The sequence below is a fragment of the Seriola aureovittata genome, chromosome 1 (assembly GCF_021018895.1).
Source record: "Seriola aureovittata isolate HTS-2021-v1 ecotype China chromosome 1, ASM2101889v1, whole genome shotgun sequence".
NCBI lineage: Eukaryota > Metazoa > Chordata > Actinopteri > Carangiformes > Carangidae > Seriola > Seriola aureovittata.
The window spans coordinates 21,799,444-21,819,907 of record NC_079364.1 but is presented as its reverse complement, the minus strand read 5'-3'; the positions used below and the strand labels follow the sequence as shown (position 1 = coordinate 21,819,907).

Here is a 20,464-nt window from a genome sequence, read left to right as displayed (position 1 = left end):
AAGGATCTATATAAGCTGAGATGGGATTTTTTTTACTCGTTATAACGTTAAAGTCGTCATGATGACGTTGTTACAATGCGCAGCTTAGACAGCCTCCCCTCAGCCAGCTGTCTGCTAGGCGAAATAAACATGACGATGTTGTCCACCACGATGTTTTCAGTGCAACAGCACTAAAAGTACAGCACTGAACACAGCAAGGGACGTTGGAAATTATCTTTAACTAAGTTTGTGACAAACTGTAAGTGACGATTTAATACGGGCTTGATGTGTGGTGCTTGCTAACAGAGGCTAGCTGCGTAGCTAATATTAGCTAACAAGTTAGCTAGTATTAGCTAACGTTAGGGGCGTGAGCCGGTGAGCTAGTTCGCGTCAGGTCTACAAGGGTATTTATGTTTGCCAGTTTGGTCGGTGACCAACAGTATTCACTTTCTTTAGCTGGATTAACCTATTACATATCACCAGAGGCAGGCCAGTACGGGTTTAATTTGCACACGTACCAACTATATGGAGCTATCATGAAGTTAGCCTGCTTCAGAACTGAGAGTAAGGCGGCTAACATATCCGGTTAATGTTAGTCTTCTAACTTCTTGGAAACTACCAAGATAATGTTGCTTTCGTGTCCCAAGTGGCTTTTTCAAAATCATTGCTAACTCATATACTAACACGAATTACCCACGATCTGTGCTAGCACTTTTGTATCTCTGTATTGTTTACGCTGAGTTCAGTAAAGTTTGGCCAGCGTTAGCTAACTCAGTTCTACCCTCACAGGTTGTTTGAGTGCTGTGATCGGGACAAACACCATTTTCAGAAGTTGAGAAGTGGACCGTCAATACTGCAATGCCGCTGCTGTTTTTGGAGAGGTTTCCATGGCCCAGCCTGCAGACCTACACAGTACTGAGTGTGGTTTTACTTGCTGGCAGCATCTTCAGTGCCTACACCACTGTGACTGATCCAGGCTTTGGGGCCCTGGAAACTGATGAAACACCAGCTCCCTCTGAAGCGGACCTTGAACAGTTAAACAATGATATTAGTAATACAGAATTGGCAACCACTGTCTTGTGGTATCTTGTCACTGACAGTCTCTTTGTATGGGTGAGTGTTACCCAGTTTAATACTTTGCGCTGCTTGATAAGGTGATGTTCTTCAAAAACTAACTGCCACTTTTTTTTGATGGTTTCCTAGGTGTTGGTCAACACATTCTGCTGCTCTTTGATGTTAATTGCGAAAATGATTCAGTATGTGGTGTTCGGACCACTTAGAGTGAGTGAGAAGCAGGTGAGTCTGTGTTTTTAACAGTGTTGAAATGATGAATGCAGCCACTTTCATTTCTGAGGTTATTAACCTCTTTCAAAAAAAAGGTGCAAATGGCCTTTGCAGCTTTTCTTGAGCGTAGACTTCATTTGCTCTGTTCTTATTCCTCAGCATCTCAAAGATAAATTCTGGAACTTCATCTTCTACAAGTTTATTTTCATCTTTGGCGTACTGAACGTACAGACAGTGGAGGAAGTGGTCATGTGGTGTTTGTGGTTCTCTGCCCTGGTTTTTCTCCACCTCATGGTTCAGCTCTGCAAAGATCGATTTGAATATGTAAGTGTTATCAAATACACTTTTGTTTTTTTTTACTCTCTCTAGTGCCCTAAAGCATAATTAATGACATCCTCATATCATAATCTAGGACTGGACAATTTAATGAATTATAAGTATAATATGCCTGTTATCATGCTAAATGTATCCTGTATTAGAATCCTGTATAGCTAGGCCATTTTATGTTGACAGAACTGAAGGCTGTTTCAAAAGGCTGTCTGCCATGAAAGAAAACACCTTTGAAGTTGACTTGTCATGGTGAAGAACATTGTTGTCATGGGTACCTGGAGATTATTTGCCTTTTTTGCTATAGACTCTTCAAGCACTTTGAGCTGGTACTTGTTACAAATGACAAACACTTGTTCAGGAATGTCAGTTAGAAACAGTATACTGACGTTCTCACCATTCTTATGTAGATGTAGGCACTGGAAATGGTCAGTGTGGCATTAAGCAGGTATAGACAGCTATATAATTAACAGGAATAACCCAGGAGCTTTTTTCACAAAAGTGTACATATACTACAAGTTTTCCTTTGTTTCTTAGCTATGAAACACCATAGAGGGTAGTAGATGGCCTAATTATCCCTGTATGAAATCTGATCTTATTTAGGCCACACAGTAAACATGATAGGAGTAGACGTACATTCTTTGTGGATGCCTTGTTTTTTCATAAGGACTGAGAGTAAATGCTAGGTGGCAAAAAGCCTGGCATTTGATGATACCTGACAAGTGCACCTACAAATTTCATTCACTAGTCACACTTAAAAAGGTCCCCCAAAGGTCTAACAGTGACTGTACTCTTGTCAGTTCTGGATCTATTAATAGTTCCCTTGTACTGGCATGTTCGGCTACTGATACAGTTTCAGTCACTACATTGACATGTCTCTGTATCAGTTTGTGCTCTGCATGTTGGGGGAAAACAAAATATCAGATTCAAGCACCTCCTTACAAGCAAAGACATTTAAAATGGGCATAAAAATGCTATATTGCCTGAGACTTAACACTGACTGGCTTAGTGTACCAGAAGATCGTTTCTGCCTGCTGTGCTGTAAAATATACACCAGTTTGTGGGTGTAAATGTTTCAAGTTAAAGACTGTCAGTTGTGTCAGCCCAGCTGTCTTCCTCCCCATTTCCTAATTTCTGTGGGATCTTGCTTTGGGGGGGTTAAACTGGGTTAAACTACTTAAGATGATAGGTGCTGAATATCGTGTTGTGAGTGTGTTGGTGAAACCTTGTGGTATTACGATTTTACAGAATTGATAAAAACTTTTTTTTAATTTTTTCAGCTCAGCTGTTTAAATGTTTGTATTGAGGTTTTATTGTGTATTCTATACACTCTAGACAATGTTAGCTGTCAGTTTACAGACTTAAGCAATTTTTGCCTGTACATCTACATTGTAGGGGTTATGTGTGAGGAGTTCTTTATTTTATTTATTTATTTTTTGTGAACGAGTTGTGTAAAATTTGGAAGGGAAAAATTCACACATGTAGAAAGGCCCTTTGAGTATGGTGCAGAGCCTGATACTGAAACATTCTTGTTGATCCGTGGTCAGTAGTGTATGACTGTATGTAAGCAAGTTTAAACCTAAAATAACAGCACCTTATGCTCTTTGGTGGTTGAAGTAATTTTTTGAATATACACATTTTTAAATGTAATTTTTAATATTTCCTTGAGCTATATTCCATCAGCTGCATGTTTGATGAACATCTACATTCAGATTTTGCAGTGCGTTGCAGTGCCACTGTAAATTCCCATATAGTTAAAACTAGTCTATATTTGAGGACAAAGCTAAACTTCCCAGAAACACTAAGGAAAAGTTAAAACTTTGAGAGAGAGCCACAAACCACCTATAATCCACATTTCTTCCCTACAGCTGTCATTCTCCCCCTCCACTCCCATGAACAGCCATGTGCGAGTGCTTTGTCTGCTGGTCTCCCTGCTGTTGGACTGCTGTGGCCTGGCTGTGGTCTGTGGTCTGCTGGGAGCGTCCCATGGCATGCACACGCTCTCCTTTATGGCAGCAGAGGTGAGAACCTGGAGCCACAACTGTATAGTAAAATTGAGGTCTGCTATTTGGACAAAGGCATTTTGATCACATTTAGCACAGATGATTGTGGACAGTTTATATCATTCAAGCTTTTGTTTTGGCCCATGTATTTGTTAAAGACTTATTGTTTTATTTAAAGTGCTTGTGTCTCAAATAGGGCTGGGCAAATCAGTAAAATGTCCAATTGTAAAATTAAGATGGAGACATAAAAAAACATACTGCATTTCTATATCATGCAACAGGAAATACCATTGCATGAAATTGTTTTCAGGGATCAAGTTTTGCTGTATCATTGCTATCTTGTGCAAAGCTTAGAACAATTGCCATGGTCCGCCATATTGTAAGCACTTCAAACCCTTTTATGGCAGACAGTTAGACATTGTAGCAGGAAAAGCACAGTTTTAATTAATGGCATTAATAATGGTTACATTTCATTTAAGTGTGCCAGTTCCAGGGACTTGTTGTTGTGCATACTGGCTCATGAGCGTGACTTATGGGTGCACTGGAGTTACAACAGTGCATTTTCTGTTATGACGAGTCACAGTGTCTTCTTATTTAATGCAGAACCTGAAGTCTCCAAAAGGGAATACATAATTTTAAGCCAAGTTTAGTTAGAAAAACAAATTACAAAGTACAAAACATTCCATCACCATTTCCCTCATGTATTCTTTTTAAAGTCATAACTGTAGTGTAATCTTTTGTATTGTTATAGATGTTAATTACACTTAAAGAACTGTATGAAGTTCACCTGTGTGTTTTTGTCTCCAGTGTCTGCTGGTGACTGTACGCACTGGGCATGTCATCACGCGGTAAGTCCCTTAAAGCCTCATTACACATGCATGCTCGTGCACACACTGTAGCAGTATGGATGACATAGCCTCTACACATTTAGAATTGGGCTACTGTTAGCAACACCACATGTTTTCCTCTGGTTTCATTAGCACCAGAGTGAAAGACTTCTTTGTCACAAAAAGGGAGGTTAGGACTTAACAACTCTAAACAACTCACATCAGCTGAGACACTCATTAGTCCAGTAACTTTAGTCTAACATTAAAACTTGTAAACCGTTTTTGTCACTTGCAAGGCTGCAGCTTGGGACACAGCAAAATAATGTCTGGGCTGAACTGTCCTGAACGTGAACAACAAAGATGTGCTTGTTTCATATTGTTACTCTGGTTTGTGTTTAACTTGTGTCACTACATATATTAGATTATGAGTTGAGCAGCATTGGACTATGTTCACTACTTTGTCTTAATCAAGCATTTTGTTTTTTAGAGACAATTGTGTGGATATTTCAAACTTGTATGGTCTCTCATTTTTTGTTGGTTAATCCATCCATCCATTTTCCACCTCTTATATGGGTCCAATTAAATTAGTGCCTAATTAAATACTTATATCAGTAGGAATTATTTTTATTCAATAATAATACATAATTCTAGGCTATATCATTCCTTATGGTTTCCCATTTTCATTTCACTTTAGCCTGGACCATAAAACAGATGTTAAATTGCATTTTATGTGGTCTTAAAAAGTCTTGAATTTAATTTGGTGAACCCCGCAGAAACCTATAAATATCACCTGTGTGTCATGGTGTTAAAAGAAGTGGGCATGTCCCCTCAGGTACTCCATTCATCTGTGGGATCTAAACCATCCAGGCACTTGGGAGAGTAAGGGAACATATGTCTACTACACAGACTTCATCATGGAGCTAGCGATGTTGTTTCTGGACCTCATGCACCATATCCATATGCTGGTAAGATACACATGATAAACAGGTGTAGGCATGTAATGTTATGAAAATTCTCCCTGTGTCTCTTGGCAGTCTCCCAATCTTCCATCTTTTCTGTCTGTACTGTCTCATTAGCTTTTTGGTAACATCTGGCTGTCCATGGCAAGCTTGGTTATCTTCATGCAGCTGCGGTATCTCTTCCATGAGGTCCAGCGCCGCGTTCGCCGACACAAGAACTATCTTCGTGTCATCAACAACATGGAAGCCAGGTGACACTGTGTTTTGATTTGGTTATTTTTCTATTTTTAACTCATGTTTTGTGGTTCATGTTTGTTTGATTTGGTTATTTTTAATGAAAGCTTTGTGTTTCCCATTGATTGTTACTAATTTTTCATAATTATTTGCATTTACTGCAAACTTTTTTTTATGCAGGTTTGCTGTTGCTACTGCGGAAGAGCTGGCAACTAATGATGATGATTGTGCCATATGCTGGGATACCATGTTGACAGCACGCAAACTACCCTGTGGCCATCTCTTCCACAAGTAAAGGGCTTTTTAAATGAGAAGTTGCATATAGCTGCATTCAGACCTTGCAGGGAGTCTTTTACCGGTATCACTGACCTGTGGCTCAGTCTAGAAAAAGTTTTTCTTCTCTTAACATAATAAAAATGACCAAAGGAGAGACTGCACCAGAAACCTGATTGCACAGCAGTCTTTAGCTTTAAAATTGTTAGCTTCAGTAAGACACACTGCACAGATCCTGATGTTTAGCTACTGAATACTTGTCCTGATGCTTAAATAAATGTCAAGTTTTTATACAGTGAAACGCCATAGCAACATTTTTGACTTGTGTGTGTCCGTGTTCTTCCAGCTCTTGTTTGCGTTCATGGCTTGAGCAGGACACCTCGTGTCCAACGTGTCGGACATCCCTCAACATTAATGGGGATGGTGGCCAGGTGAGAGGCCAGCAGCAGGGCGGAGGTTTGGAAGACAACATTGGCCCAGTAGGAGCCGCTCCAGATGCCAGACCTCATATTAACCAACACAACCACTTCTTCCACTTTGATGGTAAGTCTGTCAGACACATTCCAAGGATGAATGTGGTCATGGAGTTAACTGACACAGATAGGCTGTGTGTGAGACAATGAATTATAAAATCCATATATTATCTTACAGGATCTCGCATTGCCAGCTGGCTGCCCAGTTTCTCAGTGGAAGTAATGCACACTACCAATATCTTGGGTATTGCTCAGGCCAACAACTCCCAGCTCATGGCAATGGTGAGTTCATGTTTATAGTCTGATGGAAGTCTAGGTGATTTTAAGAGAGATGATACACAGATAGCAGTTTGAACCAGGTGTTGAGTCTTTTTTTTGATACATTATTTGCATAAGCCAATGCTATGATCATTTTGTCCCTGTCTTGCTGTTTACTAGTAGCCAGTGTTTATTACCTGGGTTGTGTACCACAGCTCAAATGTTCTTTACATTTTTACTTTGAATTCCTGGTAAATGCTTGGTAGTGATAACTTACATGGTGATAACTTCTATTTTAAATCAACAGATTCAGCAAAACCTGTTAATTACAAAAGATATTTAAAGTATATTTAAACAGAAGATTCCAAGTATTTTGAATGGTTTTACACTGGTAAATCACTAATACCGTAAATGTGTTAAGCTTAAAAAATATCTGGTTTTAAACTTTAACTGTGGTCTGTCCCTCTTCATCTATCTTTTTCTAATGTTAACTTCACTTTTAATGTAACTTCTGGTCATCAGGCCCATCAGATCCAAGAGATGTTCCCTCAGGTGCCCTCTTACCTGGTAATGCAGGACCTGCAGTTGACCCGCTCTGTGGAGGTCACCACTGACAACATCCTGGAGGGACGCATCCAGGTGCCTTTCCCAACACAGGTCAGTAAACTGGGGGTTAAATTTTAACAACAATGTGAACAGCTCTCCCTTCCATATTAATCACTGTTGACATCTGTGGTTTTCTTGAAAGGCAGAATACATTCAATCTTTTACACATTATGTCCTCCTCTTTAGGCCATAGAGCGTGCACCTATACAGGTGGGCCCTGCACCAGATGAGCAGGCAGGGCCCAGTGGAGCAGCTGAGCAGGGCCTCAGCGAGCCAGACAACATGGAGGTCAGAGGAGGTCGCTTCTCTAAGTCGGCTGAAGAGAGGCAGAAGATGCTGAAGCAGAGGAAAGAGGAGATGCTCCAGCATGCACGCAGGTTGGTAGGCTGCTGGTTGGAGTTTTCTACCTCATACAGTAGGAAGGGGTGCTTTCATAATGCTTTCTTTCTGGTGTTTTTGAAAATTGATTTTTATGGTCAGGAGTGTGACCACACTTAATTGTGTATCAAAGCTGTAAATATAATAACCTTTCCTTGTGAGACAGGTTTGTCTCAGTCTGTGAACCAAGGCCAGACAAACAAAATGTTTAAAAGCTTTTCTTTTCTTAGACAGCAGAATAGCTGAAAGGCCCAGTTGTACAGAAATAACAAGTAGTAACATGACATGGTTTTTAAACATTTGTTCACAAATTTTCACTACTTCCCTATAGGAGATACTTGAACAAAAGTCCAGAGGACCAGGATGAGGATTTGCCTGGACTTGAGGAGGACACTGTCCCAGAGTTGGACTCAACTGTGCTGAGACGTAGAACCGTGGCAGCAGCTGCAGAGAGACGCATGCAAAACCAACAAGACCCTTCACCCTGATACAAAGGTTGGCTTGAGCTGAAGAGTCTACCACATCATCATCCCAAGGGACACCAACAGAGCTATTTCAACCTCCCCCCATTTGGTGTACAGTCAATGGTCATCACCTATTCTACACTATAATTAAAAAGCATTGCAAACATGGCCATTGGACTGTTTTGGGCTGCCTAAATAAGGTGGGACTATTGTGAATAGCCTCTGCATCACTGATTCAGGCCTGAGTATTTGGAGCATTATATAAATCGTTCGGTGCAAATCAAGAAATGCAAAGTTGCATTGCCCTTTATTCTCATGCCACACCTTGCAACCACCAGCTTCAATAGAGAGTCATTATCTGCTAAGACTGAGACTGGCTTTCAAAAATGAGCATGCTTTGCATTCAGGAGATTTCAGGAGTATTTTATGAAAAGTTTGAAGGTGTCATCATTAGATAAAGCTACTATTTGAGTCCTTGTTTGTTTTCTTTTTATCAGACTTTTTTTTTCTCCACTTTTTTTGCTCATGGCGGAAAACTTTGTATTCTGGATGGAGAAACTCATCTGTCAATTTGTGTGTTATATTCTGAGTTTCAACTGTGAATTAAGTGTAGGCAAAATAACACGTTTTTATTTCTTACCTCAGTGTAAGAGAATGTCACTTTAGTATTGTTCAGCCTTCTGTCAAATATGAATGTTTCTATCACAAAATAATGCTGCAAACAAAGTGTTTTTGACCCACCTGGGTTTTTCTGTATTTTGTGTGTAATATCATCCATTGCAAACAATTTGCATTTTGTTATTTAACTAGAGGGGGGAGTTGGCATGTAAATCTTTGTTTTCTAATAGTGGTCCCTTGAGATGCATAGGTAACAAAGGGGATGTATTACATTTTGTACAAATAGAATGGGTATCATCTTCTCAGTCTTTCTTAAATTCCCACTGCTGTTGAGCTGTGAAAATATTCTTTTCAGTTGAGTGTGAGGTTATTGGCCGTCTGTGTCTACCATATTTTAAGGTGTGTAGAAATGATTCAGTCTGCGGCAGCTGGACTTGCCTCACTGTATTTTGAAGATGTTTTGCAACTATTTCAACAGTCTTCATCATCTCTGTAGGGGAAGATCTTGTTCTTCTTCCAGTAGAAATGGTAAAGCCTCTTGGATGAGCAGCAAAACATTTTCATGACTTAACAGCAAATCAGTTGCGTTGGATATAATACTTCTAGCTATGATGCGACCTGAATGACTGAGAATTTTGATGAAGAAATTTCTTGACAGTTTTTATTTGCCCATCCTTTGTCTACTCACATTGAGGAGTGTTAATCAAAAAAATCATACCAGCGGGGAACATAATCATCCTCTGCTAAAATATGTTATTACAAAAATGTACAGCAATGTACAATATGGACTAGACCCTTGAAGTTTTCTGGGTATTGTCAAATTTCACTGAATCTGTAGCTGGTTGAGACATATCAACGGACGCAAATATGGGGACTGTGTGTATTATAAATGTTTAATTTCTGTGATTACTGTGCAGGGGCAGTTTGGGGTGAGATATGCATGAACCTAGACAAGTGCTTTTGTTTCCTTCCACTTTATCCCAAAGAGCAGCCTACGAACTTCCACTAAAAGCTGAAGTGTTGTGATCTAATTGTGTTCATTTTATTGCTCAAACTCTGTTTGCGGGTGTTGTAAGACGACACAATATAGGACTTTGATTCAGATATCAGTTAATCAAAATGGAAAAAAAAGAAATTGAACAGTTTTTTTTTTTCATTTTCCATTTGTCATTCAGTTACTTAACAACTTTTAATATCCATGATATTTTTTTCTTATTCATGGGTTATCTTTCATAACCATTGCTTATTTAATCAAAACTGAAATACTTTTTTGGACTGAGCTTTCATGTATTTTTGTGCCTAAATTAAGAATGGTTCAGTTATGGATAATTTCTGTAAATCTAGTTTTTGTAAAATATGTTAATACAAAAGACTCAATAAACAGCTTCTACAGCTTTTTAACAAAAGAACAGTGGTAATTGAATCTTTATTTTCTTGAGACGAACCCACCTCTGCTCTGGATTTGGTTTTGATCTCTCTATTATCCAAACACTAGAGCTATTCTACTCTATTCAATTTCTTTGCAAATAAACTAATTCGAATCCACAAGTGGCAGTTTAAGTCTCTTCTGTTAAGACACCCTTTGGGGGACACGGCAGTATTTAGTACCCTCCACCTTTGAAGGTATTAGTCTAATGTGTGATTTCATTTGTTAGAAACATGCATATCATCACCTTCATCTCCTCGGGTACCGGGTGGTACTAAACATAGACATAGCTTCACAAAAAATGCAATCCTCCACAGAGCCATGGACAAGCTGGAGGACATCAAGGTGGCTCCCAGGAGCCTGCCAACGGCAATGGGGGATGCCGTCCTAACTGATGAGGCTGGATCACTGGGCGTAGCGGGTCCAGTCCTAAAACTACCACCAGCTGGTGTATCAGGCTGGTGATGGTGGCAAAGTCCTTGACAAACTGCCTGTAGTAGGAGGCCAGGATCAGGAAGCTCTGTAGTCCTCCAACTTTGTGGGGTACTGCGGCCATCTTTGCTGGGACAGCGGACACCCCTGCTGCATTGACAACATGGCCCAAGAAGGATGTCCCACCAGAACAGGTGACACCTTTTGGGATGAAGATGCAAATCAGCCTGGTGGATAGTACTGAAGATGTCCCTCAGGTTGGCCAGGTCACCCTCAAAGTCTGCATCATGGGCAAGGAGGTAATCTAATTTTACAAAGCATACAATACTCTCCATAAGGTGCTTGAAGGTGGCCAATGCAATGCAGAGTGTGAAAGGCATAAATTTGAACTGCCACAACTGCTGGCAAATGGAGAAGACTTGGGTGTGACTCTGGTGTCAATTCCACCAGCCAGTAGCCGCTGCAAAGATTGAAGAAGCTCTTGCTCTTTCATTGTTCATGCTTCTTCGGTGGCTTGAAGGTGTGCAACGAGTCCTCTCATTGCTCATGTTGTTGTCATCTTGCAACCCACTTGACACCAATGTAGCAGGCTCATGTTCGGGTCACAGAGGCAAAAACTCGAGCAGAGACGCTCTCATGAAAAACTTTGATTTTATTGTACAAAATCCATTCTTTCACAACATCAACTGTGAACTGCTGGAAAGAAACAAAGTGATGAACAGTAATACAAATGAATATACACAAAGTTACATCTGTGGTGATTTACAACACATATTGTCTATGTAGTAAACTTATGCCCATAAACACTCTGCCTCAGAAAATGCTGGGAAGCTCCACCTACCAACAATATTGTATTTAGCTGTTTAGACTGGATGACAAATTGGAGCCATACATCCCTCTCGGTATGATCTTAAAATCTGATTGTGATGTGATCTGTAATTGATATTTGGTTTTAAACCATATGGTTCTATTATATTTATATCTATAATGTTTTATGTAACCACTGACAGTATTTGGCGACGTCTTTACGTCCGGCATCTCTGCCACGTCATTCAGAAGTGCTCACCAAGCCAGGCGGAAACAGCAGCAGAAAAAACACCCACGCTGTTGTTCAAATTTACGATGTAGCCCAGCCTCATTCACAACTAGTAGGTTAGCTACCCGGTTGCTATCGTGCGTTACCTCAGTCTGAGAATTCACCTGGATCGTCTCTACCTGTGTGGCTACTTTATTGGTGAGTTGTCAAGATAGCTCGCTAGCTAGCTGCTTACCCTGTCAGGCTATCCCCAAAGAAGTAGCACTAACTACGATTAATGAGCGTTACAGCTGCTGTGCTGGGTAGTTTATGAAGAAAGAAGCTTTAGCTTTAAGTGGCCGTTGCTTAATCAGACTAACGATTTAAAACACTTGGACGGTGCAACATTATATAATATAACATATTGAGATGGTCAACATGAGCACTTTGGTCAAATGTAATACAGGCTACTGCAGGGAAACACTGCCCTGTTGGTGCTTGCCATCCCCATTCACGCCGCTGTATTATATTTACGTCATTTGTTGAGTGGGACATGACAGTAGGAATGTTTGTGTTTTGCTGCCATGGAAACCACAATTAAGACGCGTGTATCTCTACTAGCTTCATATAAAGCCACCATGGACAGCAGCACAAATAATGAATGGGCTGTTGTTGTATGGGCCTTTCTCATTTTGCGTATCCTGAACTACACCATGGAAAGAAAACCAGGAAAGAGTACTAAAGATAAACATTTATCACCTTATAGTGTGTTGTAAGAGGATGTGAATTATGATTAATTTGTGGGTGTGTTCGTGTGTATGCCAGTTGGCTTGTCACCCACTGACGCATGGCAAATCAATGAGTATTTGTCCGGCCAAAGTTCTATGTGACTTAGAACAGACACATTTCCAGTCAAGGCTGACAGTATGAGTATATTAAGTCATTTTGCTGATGCAGTATCTCAAATGGAATAATAAATTAGACTTTCTGTTAATTTAAGTATTTTAAGGGTGTGTATGTGTCTGTAGACTTACCTGTGTATGTGTGTGTGTGCTTTCCTTAAAGAGAGATTGTGGAATGCTGCTGGACGAGATTCCACTTTTTGAGCCCTCTCTGCTTCAGGAGCTAGATTGGAGCAGCAACACTGTCTCCTTCTCTCCTTCCATCTCCCCGTCCAGTCCAGGGGAAGGCCTGGTACTGAGGCCGCTCTGTACAGCAGACTTCAATAGAGGTGAGTTAGGGATATGATGGGTAATGTATTTCAGACAAGTACTTGTATTCTTAAAAAAAAAAAGAAAATTACAATGTTACCACTATGTGAGCATGTGTTTTTTGTTCCTTGGTATCAAAGATGTAAAATGTTAGTAATGTAATAAAAAATTTAAAACTATACATATTCCCAGTTGTTTTCATCAACTGTTCTGATGTTTTTGTGCTCCAGGATTCTTCAAGGTTTTATCACAACTCACCCAGACTGGTGATATCACACCAGAGCAGTTCATGAGTAAGTTCAGCTTAACACAGTGCATCTTTGCCCTTCTAATTATTTTGTTCAGAACATTTACTATTCACACAATTTGAATATTTTAATTCCTTAAGTGCTCCCACGTTTTTAAAGTCATCTGTCTCTATAGATATCACATTTGGGAAGAGAATCAACTCTCATCCCAGAAAACAAACTCTAAATACATACCAATAGCAGATCAGTTACGATAAAAAAAAAAAAAAGTATTTTGTCTGTTGGCTTTCAGAAAAGTTTGAGCATATGAAGAAGACAGGAGACTACTATGTTATTGTGGTGGAGGACACAAATCTGGGACATATTGTTGCTACGGCCACACTGATCACAGAACACAAATTCATCCACTCCTGTGCTAAGGTAATTTTCATCTTAGCAGGCAATTTGTGTATATTTAATAATGGATACAATTGCAATTTCGATAGTTTCTCTCTACATTCTTCTTGAAGACCAATCCCATAGAGAAGTTACTTATTAATGTCATGGTTATTAGAAGGCTGGTAATCATTAAACAATTTATAGTTCAAAAGCCACATTTGAACATATTTTTTGAAAGGCTATTCAGATCAGGTTTGCATTTTTACATTTATTCATATTTTCTGAGCTTGAAAATGGGTTGAAATCAAATGTCTGAAATGAAGACGGTGTCTGTTCCGTTTGTTTGTAGAGAGGCCGGGTGGAGGAGGTAGTAGTCAGTGACGTGTGCAGAGGAAAGCAGCTGGGCAAACTGTGAGTAGACCTGTGTAAGCCAGACATAATGACATTTTGTTTTAGCTTGTTGCAATAATTAGGACTTTGTATTTCTACCCCAAATTGGAAAAACTTGAGGAAAAACTTTGTGATTAAACTCATCTTTTTTCTCTTTTCTCTGTCCCTGTAGGTTAGTTGCAACTCTTACTCTTCTCAGCAAAAAACTGAATTGCTATAAAATCACACTCGAATGTGCACCCAAAAATGTGGCTTTCTACCAAAAGTTTGGCTACGCCGCTTCAGATGAGACCTACATGCAGTGTCGATTCTTCGACTGAGGACAACAGCAGCTTTACACCTCTGTTTTGGGGCAATGGACCTTATCTTTATACACACACTGACATCAGAACTTGCAGCGACAGAATGTCTGAAAAACTGGTAGAGCTGTCTGAGGATGTTTGGGGTTGTGACGCTGCTGAGTCGTTTCCGAACACTCATCCTGAACACTCATTCAGAAAATTTTAGCAAACATGAATGTATGTTGAAGCCCTCCACTCAGTCAAACATCACCTTCCACCCCTTTGGTATCCATGCTACCTCACCAGGGTGGATCTCTGATATCATCTTCCTGACCATCTGCAGAGATGAATGTCAGATATCGCAAATGTAATGTCTTACACTGCTAATGCTTAATTTGCTGTGTACTGAGGAACATAAAAATATTTTACTACCATGCAGCTGTTAAGTAAATACTGTTGCTTGGGAAAATAAGATGGTACCAAATTGAAATAAATGCTAGAAGACTTACTATAGATAATGATTCAGACATAGTATCACATCTGTTGCATTGATCGTCAAGGACAAGTCACCAAAGAATGTCAACTTTTTTTTCTTTAAATGTGACAAAGAAATAACTTTTCTAAGACACTTTGGGTTTTATTGGGTTTCATTTTTTCTAATCAGTTAGTACAAAGTACATCTTTCTCTCTCAGAATACTTTCTTTCTTGTCTTTCGCTGACAGTAGTGCTACTGGATTACTGTGATGAAGGTTTGAATTCTACAAGGTATGAAGCATCAAGTCGAGACTGTTAAAATAAAAAACATCTCCAGTGAACAACAACAAAAAAACGTTTTATGTGGCAGTAGCAGGGAATTAACAGGTTTTTGAAGTTTTGTACTTGGTTGATCTTCACAATTGCTATTTGAAGAGAAACATTTTGTGATGGGAAATGGATAATGATTTTTGTAAACAATCTCTTATTTAAGCATTTGTAGTTAAGTTTTATAATTATGCTGTTGTTCTGGAGAACAGGGGAACATATTTAATCTAATTTATTTCCAAATATCTAATAGTCAAATAAAATATTCTATGGTCTACAGTATTTCTTGCCTGTATTTCTAATTGTGAAACAAATCTGAAAATGTACCACAAAGCAGATCCATGTTATACCAAGAGAATCATTTGAGATATTTGTTGAAGGTCAGTTGTACAAAATCCAGCGATCTCTACCACATTTTTACATCAATTATAATTTCATTTCCATAGCTATGTCACCAGTGTTGTTATTGCCACTTTGTTTCAAAATGAATTCTTTGAGTTCAGCATTATAGGTAGACTAATCTGACCCCAAAGATCATCACGTTAAGACAGTGAACTATAAGAGTGCATGTCAGTAGCTGTTTTTTTATTGTTAGTTACTGACATACACAGCAAGAGATCAGCATGAGATTTTCAATGTGCGACTAAAAACTGTAAGTAATAACATTGAATAATAATAGAAATAATGTAAGGCAAAGCACAGCATTACATTATGATAAAGACACTGCTGAACAGGACTCAGTCAGACTTCTGTTTATTAAGCAGTGAGTTATTTTTCCATTCTTTACTATCCCACATTAAGCCTGATATTAGTCCTCAATCCTATTACTCCCAAAATAAAGGCATTAGCTATTCCTCTTCTTGTGTCCTCCACTGGGCGACATCCTGGCTACTTTCCCTTTTGCCGACTGCCCCCCTCTGGTCGTCTACACAAATTCAAGTATCGAAAGTGCATTATTGCAATACTGTCCCGCTGCAAATGCAAAATGCGTTAAATACTATAAAACTGCAAAAAATCTCCCATCAGTGCATCCAGTTCAAGAAAAAAAAAAAAAGTAGTTATCAAATTTGCCCGTTCCCCGTCAGTACTCCATGTCTCAGACATGAGTGATCCCCATCCCACCCCCGTCCCTTCCCTTTAGAAAAAGTTCAAATATTTACATTTTTAATCCCATTAAAAATGTAAAAAACAAAATTGAGTGCACTGCGCCACAAGGCTAAATATAAGCAAAGCTCATCCGTTCTGTGCTGCTGTGACCTGCATTGCTCCAAAGTCTTCGTCTTCCTCCAGGCTGCGCTTACGGCTTCCTGTTTAAGAAATGTGGATAAAAACAAAGAACAGCTGAACGTACTGCACACATCAACACAAGCAAGTAGGCTGTCATGACCCAGTGTGTTCAGTTCAACAAGTGTGCAATCACTGGAATGAAGATTATTTAACAGTTTAATAAGTGTCAACCTTTCTGGATTTAATAAGTTATCAAACTTTGATCACTTTAATTTCTGAGCTGGGTGAAGTCACCAGCATATAACAAATGTAGCTTTAAGTGAAATTATGAGCCAATTCTCGAGGGCTCCAAATATTTGAATATAAGTGTCTGTTTCTTTTAAATAGAAACATTCATAATGTTGAGAAAGATGAATGCAGTAAGTTATGAAATCATCCACAATGGGACTGACTCATTTGCTGATGGGGGCCTGATTCAAAGAAAAAACTATCAACATAAAAAGGTGCTTTGTTCTTCTGCATAAAGTCTGGCTGAGAAACATTAAGGCTCTGTGTTTCATTTTCTACTCAACAACAGCTTCAACCAAGTTCTCTCTTATGTTGATCTAATAACAGAAAGGCCTGATTGCACAGGACTCGGTACATTATGTACAAACCTGGCATCCCAGCTTGTAAGAAGGACCTGCCCAACTGCATCGGTGACATCATTTTAATGGTCAATTTGGCTAGGTAGATCGCTTCATATTCCTAGGAAACAGACATTCATCATTACAGCTATATGAGTTAAGTAGTTAACATCAGTAGCAGTAATGTACAGTCAACAACACATATGTTGTTAGAAGTGCATTGTTCATATCTGATGTGTTTTAGAGGCTGACAGTCTGGCCTTCAGTCAGACACCACATTTAAATCCCAAACCTGGAAATTCTGTCATGGCTAATAACAGAATATCCTTATATCATATTTCATAAAGATACGAGTTTACCCTTGGTATTGATAAACAATGTACTATCACAGGTGCACAAACACATGCTTGTCATATGACTGACAAGCTGGATGACCAAAGGGAGCCTAAATGTGCCCAACAAAAGCTGACTAAAATAGGACTGCAGAGATGGTGTGTTGAAGACAGAAAAATACTTTCTGCAGTATCCAGAAGCCAATCACTCAGAATTAGTATGCATAACAAGTCACCTTAACAAGCCTTTAAAAAAAAAAAAGAAAAAAGAAAATTGTGGTGTCTTTCTTTGCAATCATGCATATAATCTGCTGCAATTTTGTTTCATAACCCGTATTTCACAGTGCTTTTTTTTATAAATACGGTTTAGAGATCTAGATTTGTTTTGCTGCAGCTATTATTAACAGAGGCACATCCTTGCCTTTTAAAGGGGTAGGGCTCAAGACAGTATATTGTATTGACTACCAGATCAGTAGTTAATTTATTTACAGTAATGGAAACAAAATTACATGTTCACTATTGACTGGACTGTCATATTGATTAATCAGAATTCAAAGCCCCATGTCTCCAGTCGAACCTTACTTGTAGCTGATGCACAAAGCCCACATTGGGGTTGATGCAGAACCTCCTCTCCTGGACATGGCTGAATGCATCCCTATAGATTGAAGATGACAGAGGGTTACAACCACACCCTCTGAAACACTGACATACACCACTGCAAACTGTAACTACTGTATGTTATCAATCCAGTTGTAAATTGAAAAAACAAACAAACAATGAACTTTTCTTTTAGATGATAATTTAACAAAATTTTCTAGCAATTATGCTGCAGTACATGTTTTATGATACCCACATACTATCATACTATTTCTCTTATTTCGTTTTGTATATTATTGCATAAAGTAGACTCAAGATTTATGTGGAGGCATGGTGTACATGGTAATCACATACTGTAGTGGTACAAAAGACAATGGAATGTGAAAATGGAATTTATTAGAAAAGTTAGATGTGTTTTCTACTGGCGTAAAACAGAAAGCAATACCTTGATGTGAGAGAAAAAACAAACAATAAAAGTTACCTGTATTTCATTCCAAATGTTTCCATAAGGTATGCAATCACTAAGGCAGCACTAAAAGAAAGAATAAATAAAGGAGACAGTGTATTTTACTCAAACAGCAGTACTTTGTGTAGGGCTATGTCATGGCAATTAAGTACATTATGGGATTCAGTGCATTTAGTAAAATTATATAATGAAATCATGTAATATCAAAATGTCAAACAAATCTCACCTTCTTGATATCCCTGCATTACCATGAACCAGTACCTTTCCTAAAAGAGAAAGACAAGAGCTTGTTGATAAGACTTTTCCTACTTAACATTCTGATTATAAAAAATGGAGACTGGATGCATTCTTACCTCCTGTTGCTAAGCAGCTATCAATAAATTCCTTAGTCTGTTCAGAGGAAAATGAAATACAGTGTATCAGGCACAATGGAAATGCCAGATGTCTCATTTCAGTCAGGGAAAAGCTTGCCAAGAAGTACAAAGCCTACTTTGTAACTCACCGTAGGGAAAAATCGTATTATATTTTCCACTGGATTGTCAGCAATATCTAATACAAGGTATCTGCAAAGATGAACAACATTTAGTTCATGATTTAGCAAGAAAGGACTTGATCACATGAAACTAAATTTCACAAAATGCACAAAAATATCACTTCGGATCAAATATTTACATGTATATTTACTTACCTAAATGTATGAGGGAAATTAGGTTTGATAAAATTGGCTTCAATGTCTTGTCGGACACACACAATATGTGTTATGCCCTGTCTCTCAAGAATTGGCAGCTGAGAAGAGAGAAGAGAATGAATAGAAGTAATATGAGCTATAGAAATATGAGCAGGAAATGTATTAGTTTCTCTGTGTCACTGTCCAAGTGCCAGTGATTATATTCTGTAAGAATTACCTTGCTTTTCATTGCAGCAGAGTAGGGACCTAAAAATAGTCCTGGTAATATCTCCTGGAAATTAAAGAGAGCAGGACAACAAATTAACAGCACAAGCAGTAACAGTAAATAACGTTCAAATGAATCACCCAAACCTATGATACGTTAATTCAGTCAGGATGACACAGTAAACCTCTTTATGAACATGATGTCTTTATTAGTGTACATGGCATTGTAGGGGTGCATTCGGCATGTAAACTATGTCTCTAAATATCAGATTCTCTAATTTGTAAACACCCAATCTCTGAATTAGAACTGAGCAATATGACTGCACTCGATTGGAACAGGAGCACATTACCTTATGCCTGGAACTGCAGTACACTGTTACTGGTAGCGAGTGTAGCTTACTTTTACCAATATTAACTCAGAGGCTCCTGTCAAATGTGGGGGGAATAAACCCTGGGAATCCGCATACTTGTTGTGTAATGAACTACTGATATAAGAATAAGGACATTCCACTGTCAAGATTAGCCTTCACACTACAGACACAACAGACTCGTCTTGCATACCTGCATTTCTCGTCTCATTGGATAAGCCCAGTCCTGTAAAGGGGAATTTAAAAGGACGGTTAGACGCTGAGGGAAATCTTGTTAAGTTGCTTAGTTGATGTGACAGCTGCTGGAGATATTCCTGCCAGTCTCCCACAGTGGGAGAAGTGAATACCTGTTAACTTTGTGTACATACGTGGCTAACTGTAGTGTTAGGAGGTTAGGCTACGCAGTGCTGCTTCAGTGAACAGCAGCGTTAGGAAAAACTCAGATGTATTCAAAAAAATACACAGGGATGTTTCACAGATGTGCTAAGCCCCCCAAACACGCCCAATTTCCTCTTGAGGAGATATTTTATCTGCCAGACCACAGGGCTGGAGTGGAGGTTAGCTCAGATTAGCCACACAGACACAGTGGACTTGTCGACTAACGCAGACTCACCAGAAGGTCCTCCTTGGTCGCGGGCAGAGACGGGAACTGAAGTTTGTTCTCCTCGTCCATTCTGCTGTCTGTTCGGGCACCGCCGGCCCGGCGTTACGCGCAGTATCGATGTTTATCGCGGCGGGGTTAGCTGGACAGTCGATGCAATTTGTTTTGAGGCTCCACATGCATGTCCGCCATGCTGTCCCCTGACAGATGTGTCACGTGACCCCGCGGCGGATGGTAAACGGGCGCATGGAAAGAGAGGGCAACGGCGACATCTAGTGGACGATCTACGAAGCACACGGCACTCAGTGCTCTTAATGGTAGGAGAGAGAGAGAGCCGTAACTCAGTATTGAAAGTTTTTAATGCCCAATTAAAATGAAATCTAACAAAGAAATAAAATGGAATACAAAATACTACATTTTCTTTTAACATATGCATTTGCTGTGTCATATTGAGATAGGTTTGGCAAATAACCTTCAGATAGAATAGTT

At 39.2% G+C, this 20,464-nt stretch overlaps 3 protein-coding genes across 5 annotated transcripts; 2 read left to right on the top strand and 1 right to left on the bottom strand.

The window, feature by feature from the left end:
• Positions 1-74: 74 nt before the first annotated feature.
• On the top strand, positions 75-10,092 carry LOC130171203 (E3 ubiquitin-protein ligase AMFR-like). 2 transcript variants are annotated; one of them, XM_056379087.1, is made up of 14 exons: positions 75-238; positions 769-1,092; positions 1,183-1,275; positions 1,423-1,587; positions 3,459-3,611; positions 4,401-4,441; positions 5,253-5,385; positions 5,497-5,630; positions 5,794-5,904; positions 6,233-6,429; positions 6,538-6,641; positions 7,140-7,274; positions 7,410-7,600; positions 7,933-10,092. In XM_056379087.1, exons 2-14 carry the CDS (start codon positions 838-840, stop codon positions 8,087-8,089), a joined length of 1,869 nt encoding a protein of 622 aa, XP_056235062.1. In that variant the 5' UTR covers positions 75-238; positions 769-837; the 3' UTR covers positions 8,090-10,092. The 2 variants fall into 2 exon arrangements, with proteins under 2 accessions (XP_056235062.1, XP_056235068.1); XM_056379093.1 differs by lacking the exon at positions 75-238 and adding an exon at positions 404-543.
• A 1,383-nt stretch (positions 10,093-11,475) lies between these two features.
• On the top strand, positions 11,476-15,311 carry gnpnat1 (glucosamine-phosphate N-acetyltransferase 1). Its single transcript, XM_056380014.1, has 6 exons — positions 11,476-11,775; positions 12,622-12,787; positions 12,998-13,060; positions 13,308-13,435; positions 13,743-13,804; positions 13,956-15,311. Exons 2-6 carry the CDS (start codon positions 12,634-12,636, stop codon positions 14,101-14,103), a joined length of 555 nt encoding a protein of 184 aa, XP_056235989.1. The 5' UTR covers positions 11,476-11,775; positions 12,622-12,633; the 3' UTR covers positions 14,104-15,311.
• Positions 15,312-15,603: 292 nt separating this feature from the next.
• On the bottom strand, positions 15,604-20,199 carry styx (serine/threonine/tyrosine interacting protein). 2 transcript variants are annotated; one of them, XM_056379994.1, is made up of 12 exons: positions 19,988-20,199; positions 19,568-19,600; positions 19,020-19,073; positions 18,803-18,900; positions 18,617-18,677; positions 18,468-18,504; positions 18,341-18,380; positions 18,130-18,180; positions 17,634-17,706; positions 16,750-16,840; positions 16,124-16,173; positions 15,604-15,791 (listed from the first exon to the last, which is right to left on the bottom strand). In XM_056379994.1, the coding sequence occupies exons 1-12, from the start codon at positions 20,045-20,047 to the stop codon at positions 15,711-15,713; spliced, it is 729 nt and encodes a 242-aa protein (XP_056235969.1). In that variant the 5' UTR covers positions 20,048-20,199; the 3' UTR covers positions 15,604-15,710. The 2 variants fall into 2 exon arrangements, with proteins under 2 accessions (XP_056235969.1, XP_056235976.1); XM_056380001.1 differs by having other exon boundaries at positions 15,604-16,173.
• Positions 20,200-20,464: the final 265 nt, after the last annotated feature.

Excerpts from the sequence above, each read along its gene's own strand:
- LOC130171203 (XM_056379087.1), top strand. The coding sequence starts at position 838 with ATGCCGCTGCTGTTTTTGGAGAGGTTTCCATGGCCCAGCCTGCAGACC. Across the intron at positions 3,612-4,400 it reads TCTCCTTTATGGCAGCAGAG|TGTCTGCTGGTGACTGTACG; the intron begins GTGAGAACCTGG and ends TTTTGTCTCCAG. Across the intron at positions 7,601-7,932 it reads ATGCTCCAGCATGCACGCAG|GAGATACTTGAACAAAAGTC; the intron begins GTTGGTAGGCTG and ends ACTTCCCTATAG.
- gnpnat1 (XM_056380014.1), top strand. The coding sequence starts at position 12,634 with ATGCTGCTGGACGAGATTCCACTTTTTGAGCCCTCTCTGCTTCAGGAG. Across the intron at positions 12,788-12,997 it reads TACAGCAGACTTCAATAGAG|GATTCTTCAAGGTTTTATCA; the intron begins GTGAGTTAGGGA and ends TTTGTGCTCCAG. Across the intron at positions 13,805-13,955 it reads GGAAAGCAGCTGGGCAAACT|GTTAGTTGCAACTCTTACTC; the intron begins GTGAGTAGACCT and ends CTGTCCCTGTAG.
- styx (XM_056379994.1), bottom strand. The coding sequence starts at position 20,047 with ATGGACGAGGAGAACAAACTTCAGTTCCCGTCTCTGCCCGCGACCAAG. Across the intron at positions 19,601-19,987 it reads CGACCAAGGAGGACCTTCTG|GACTGGGCTTATCCAATGAG; the intron begins GTGAGTCTGCGT and ends TCCCCTTTACAG. Across the intron at positions 16,174-16,749 it reads CTTACAAGCTGGGATGCCAG|GAAGCCGTAAGCGCAGCCTG; the intron begins GTTTGTACATAA and ends TTTCTTAAACAG.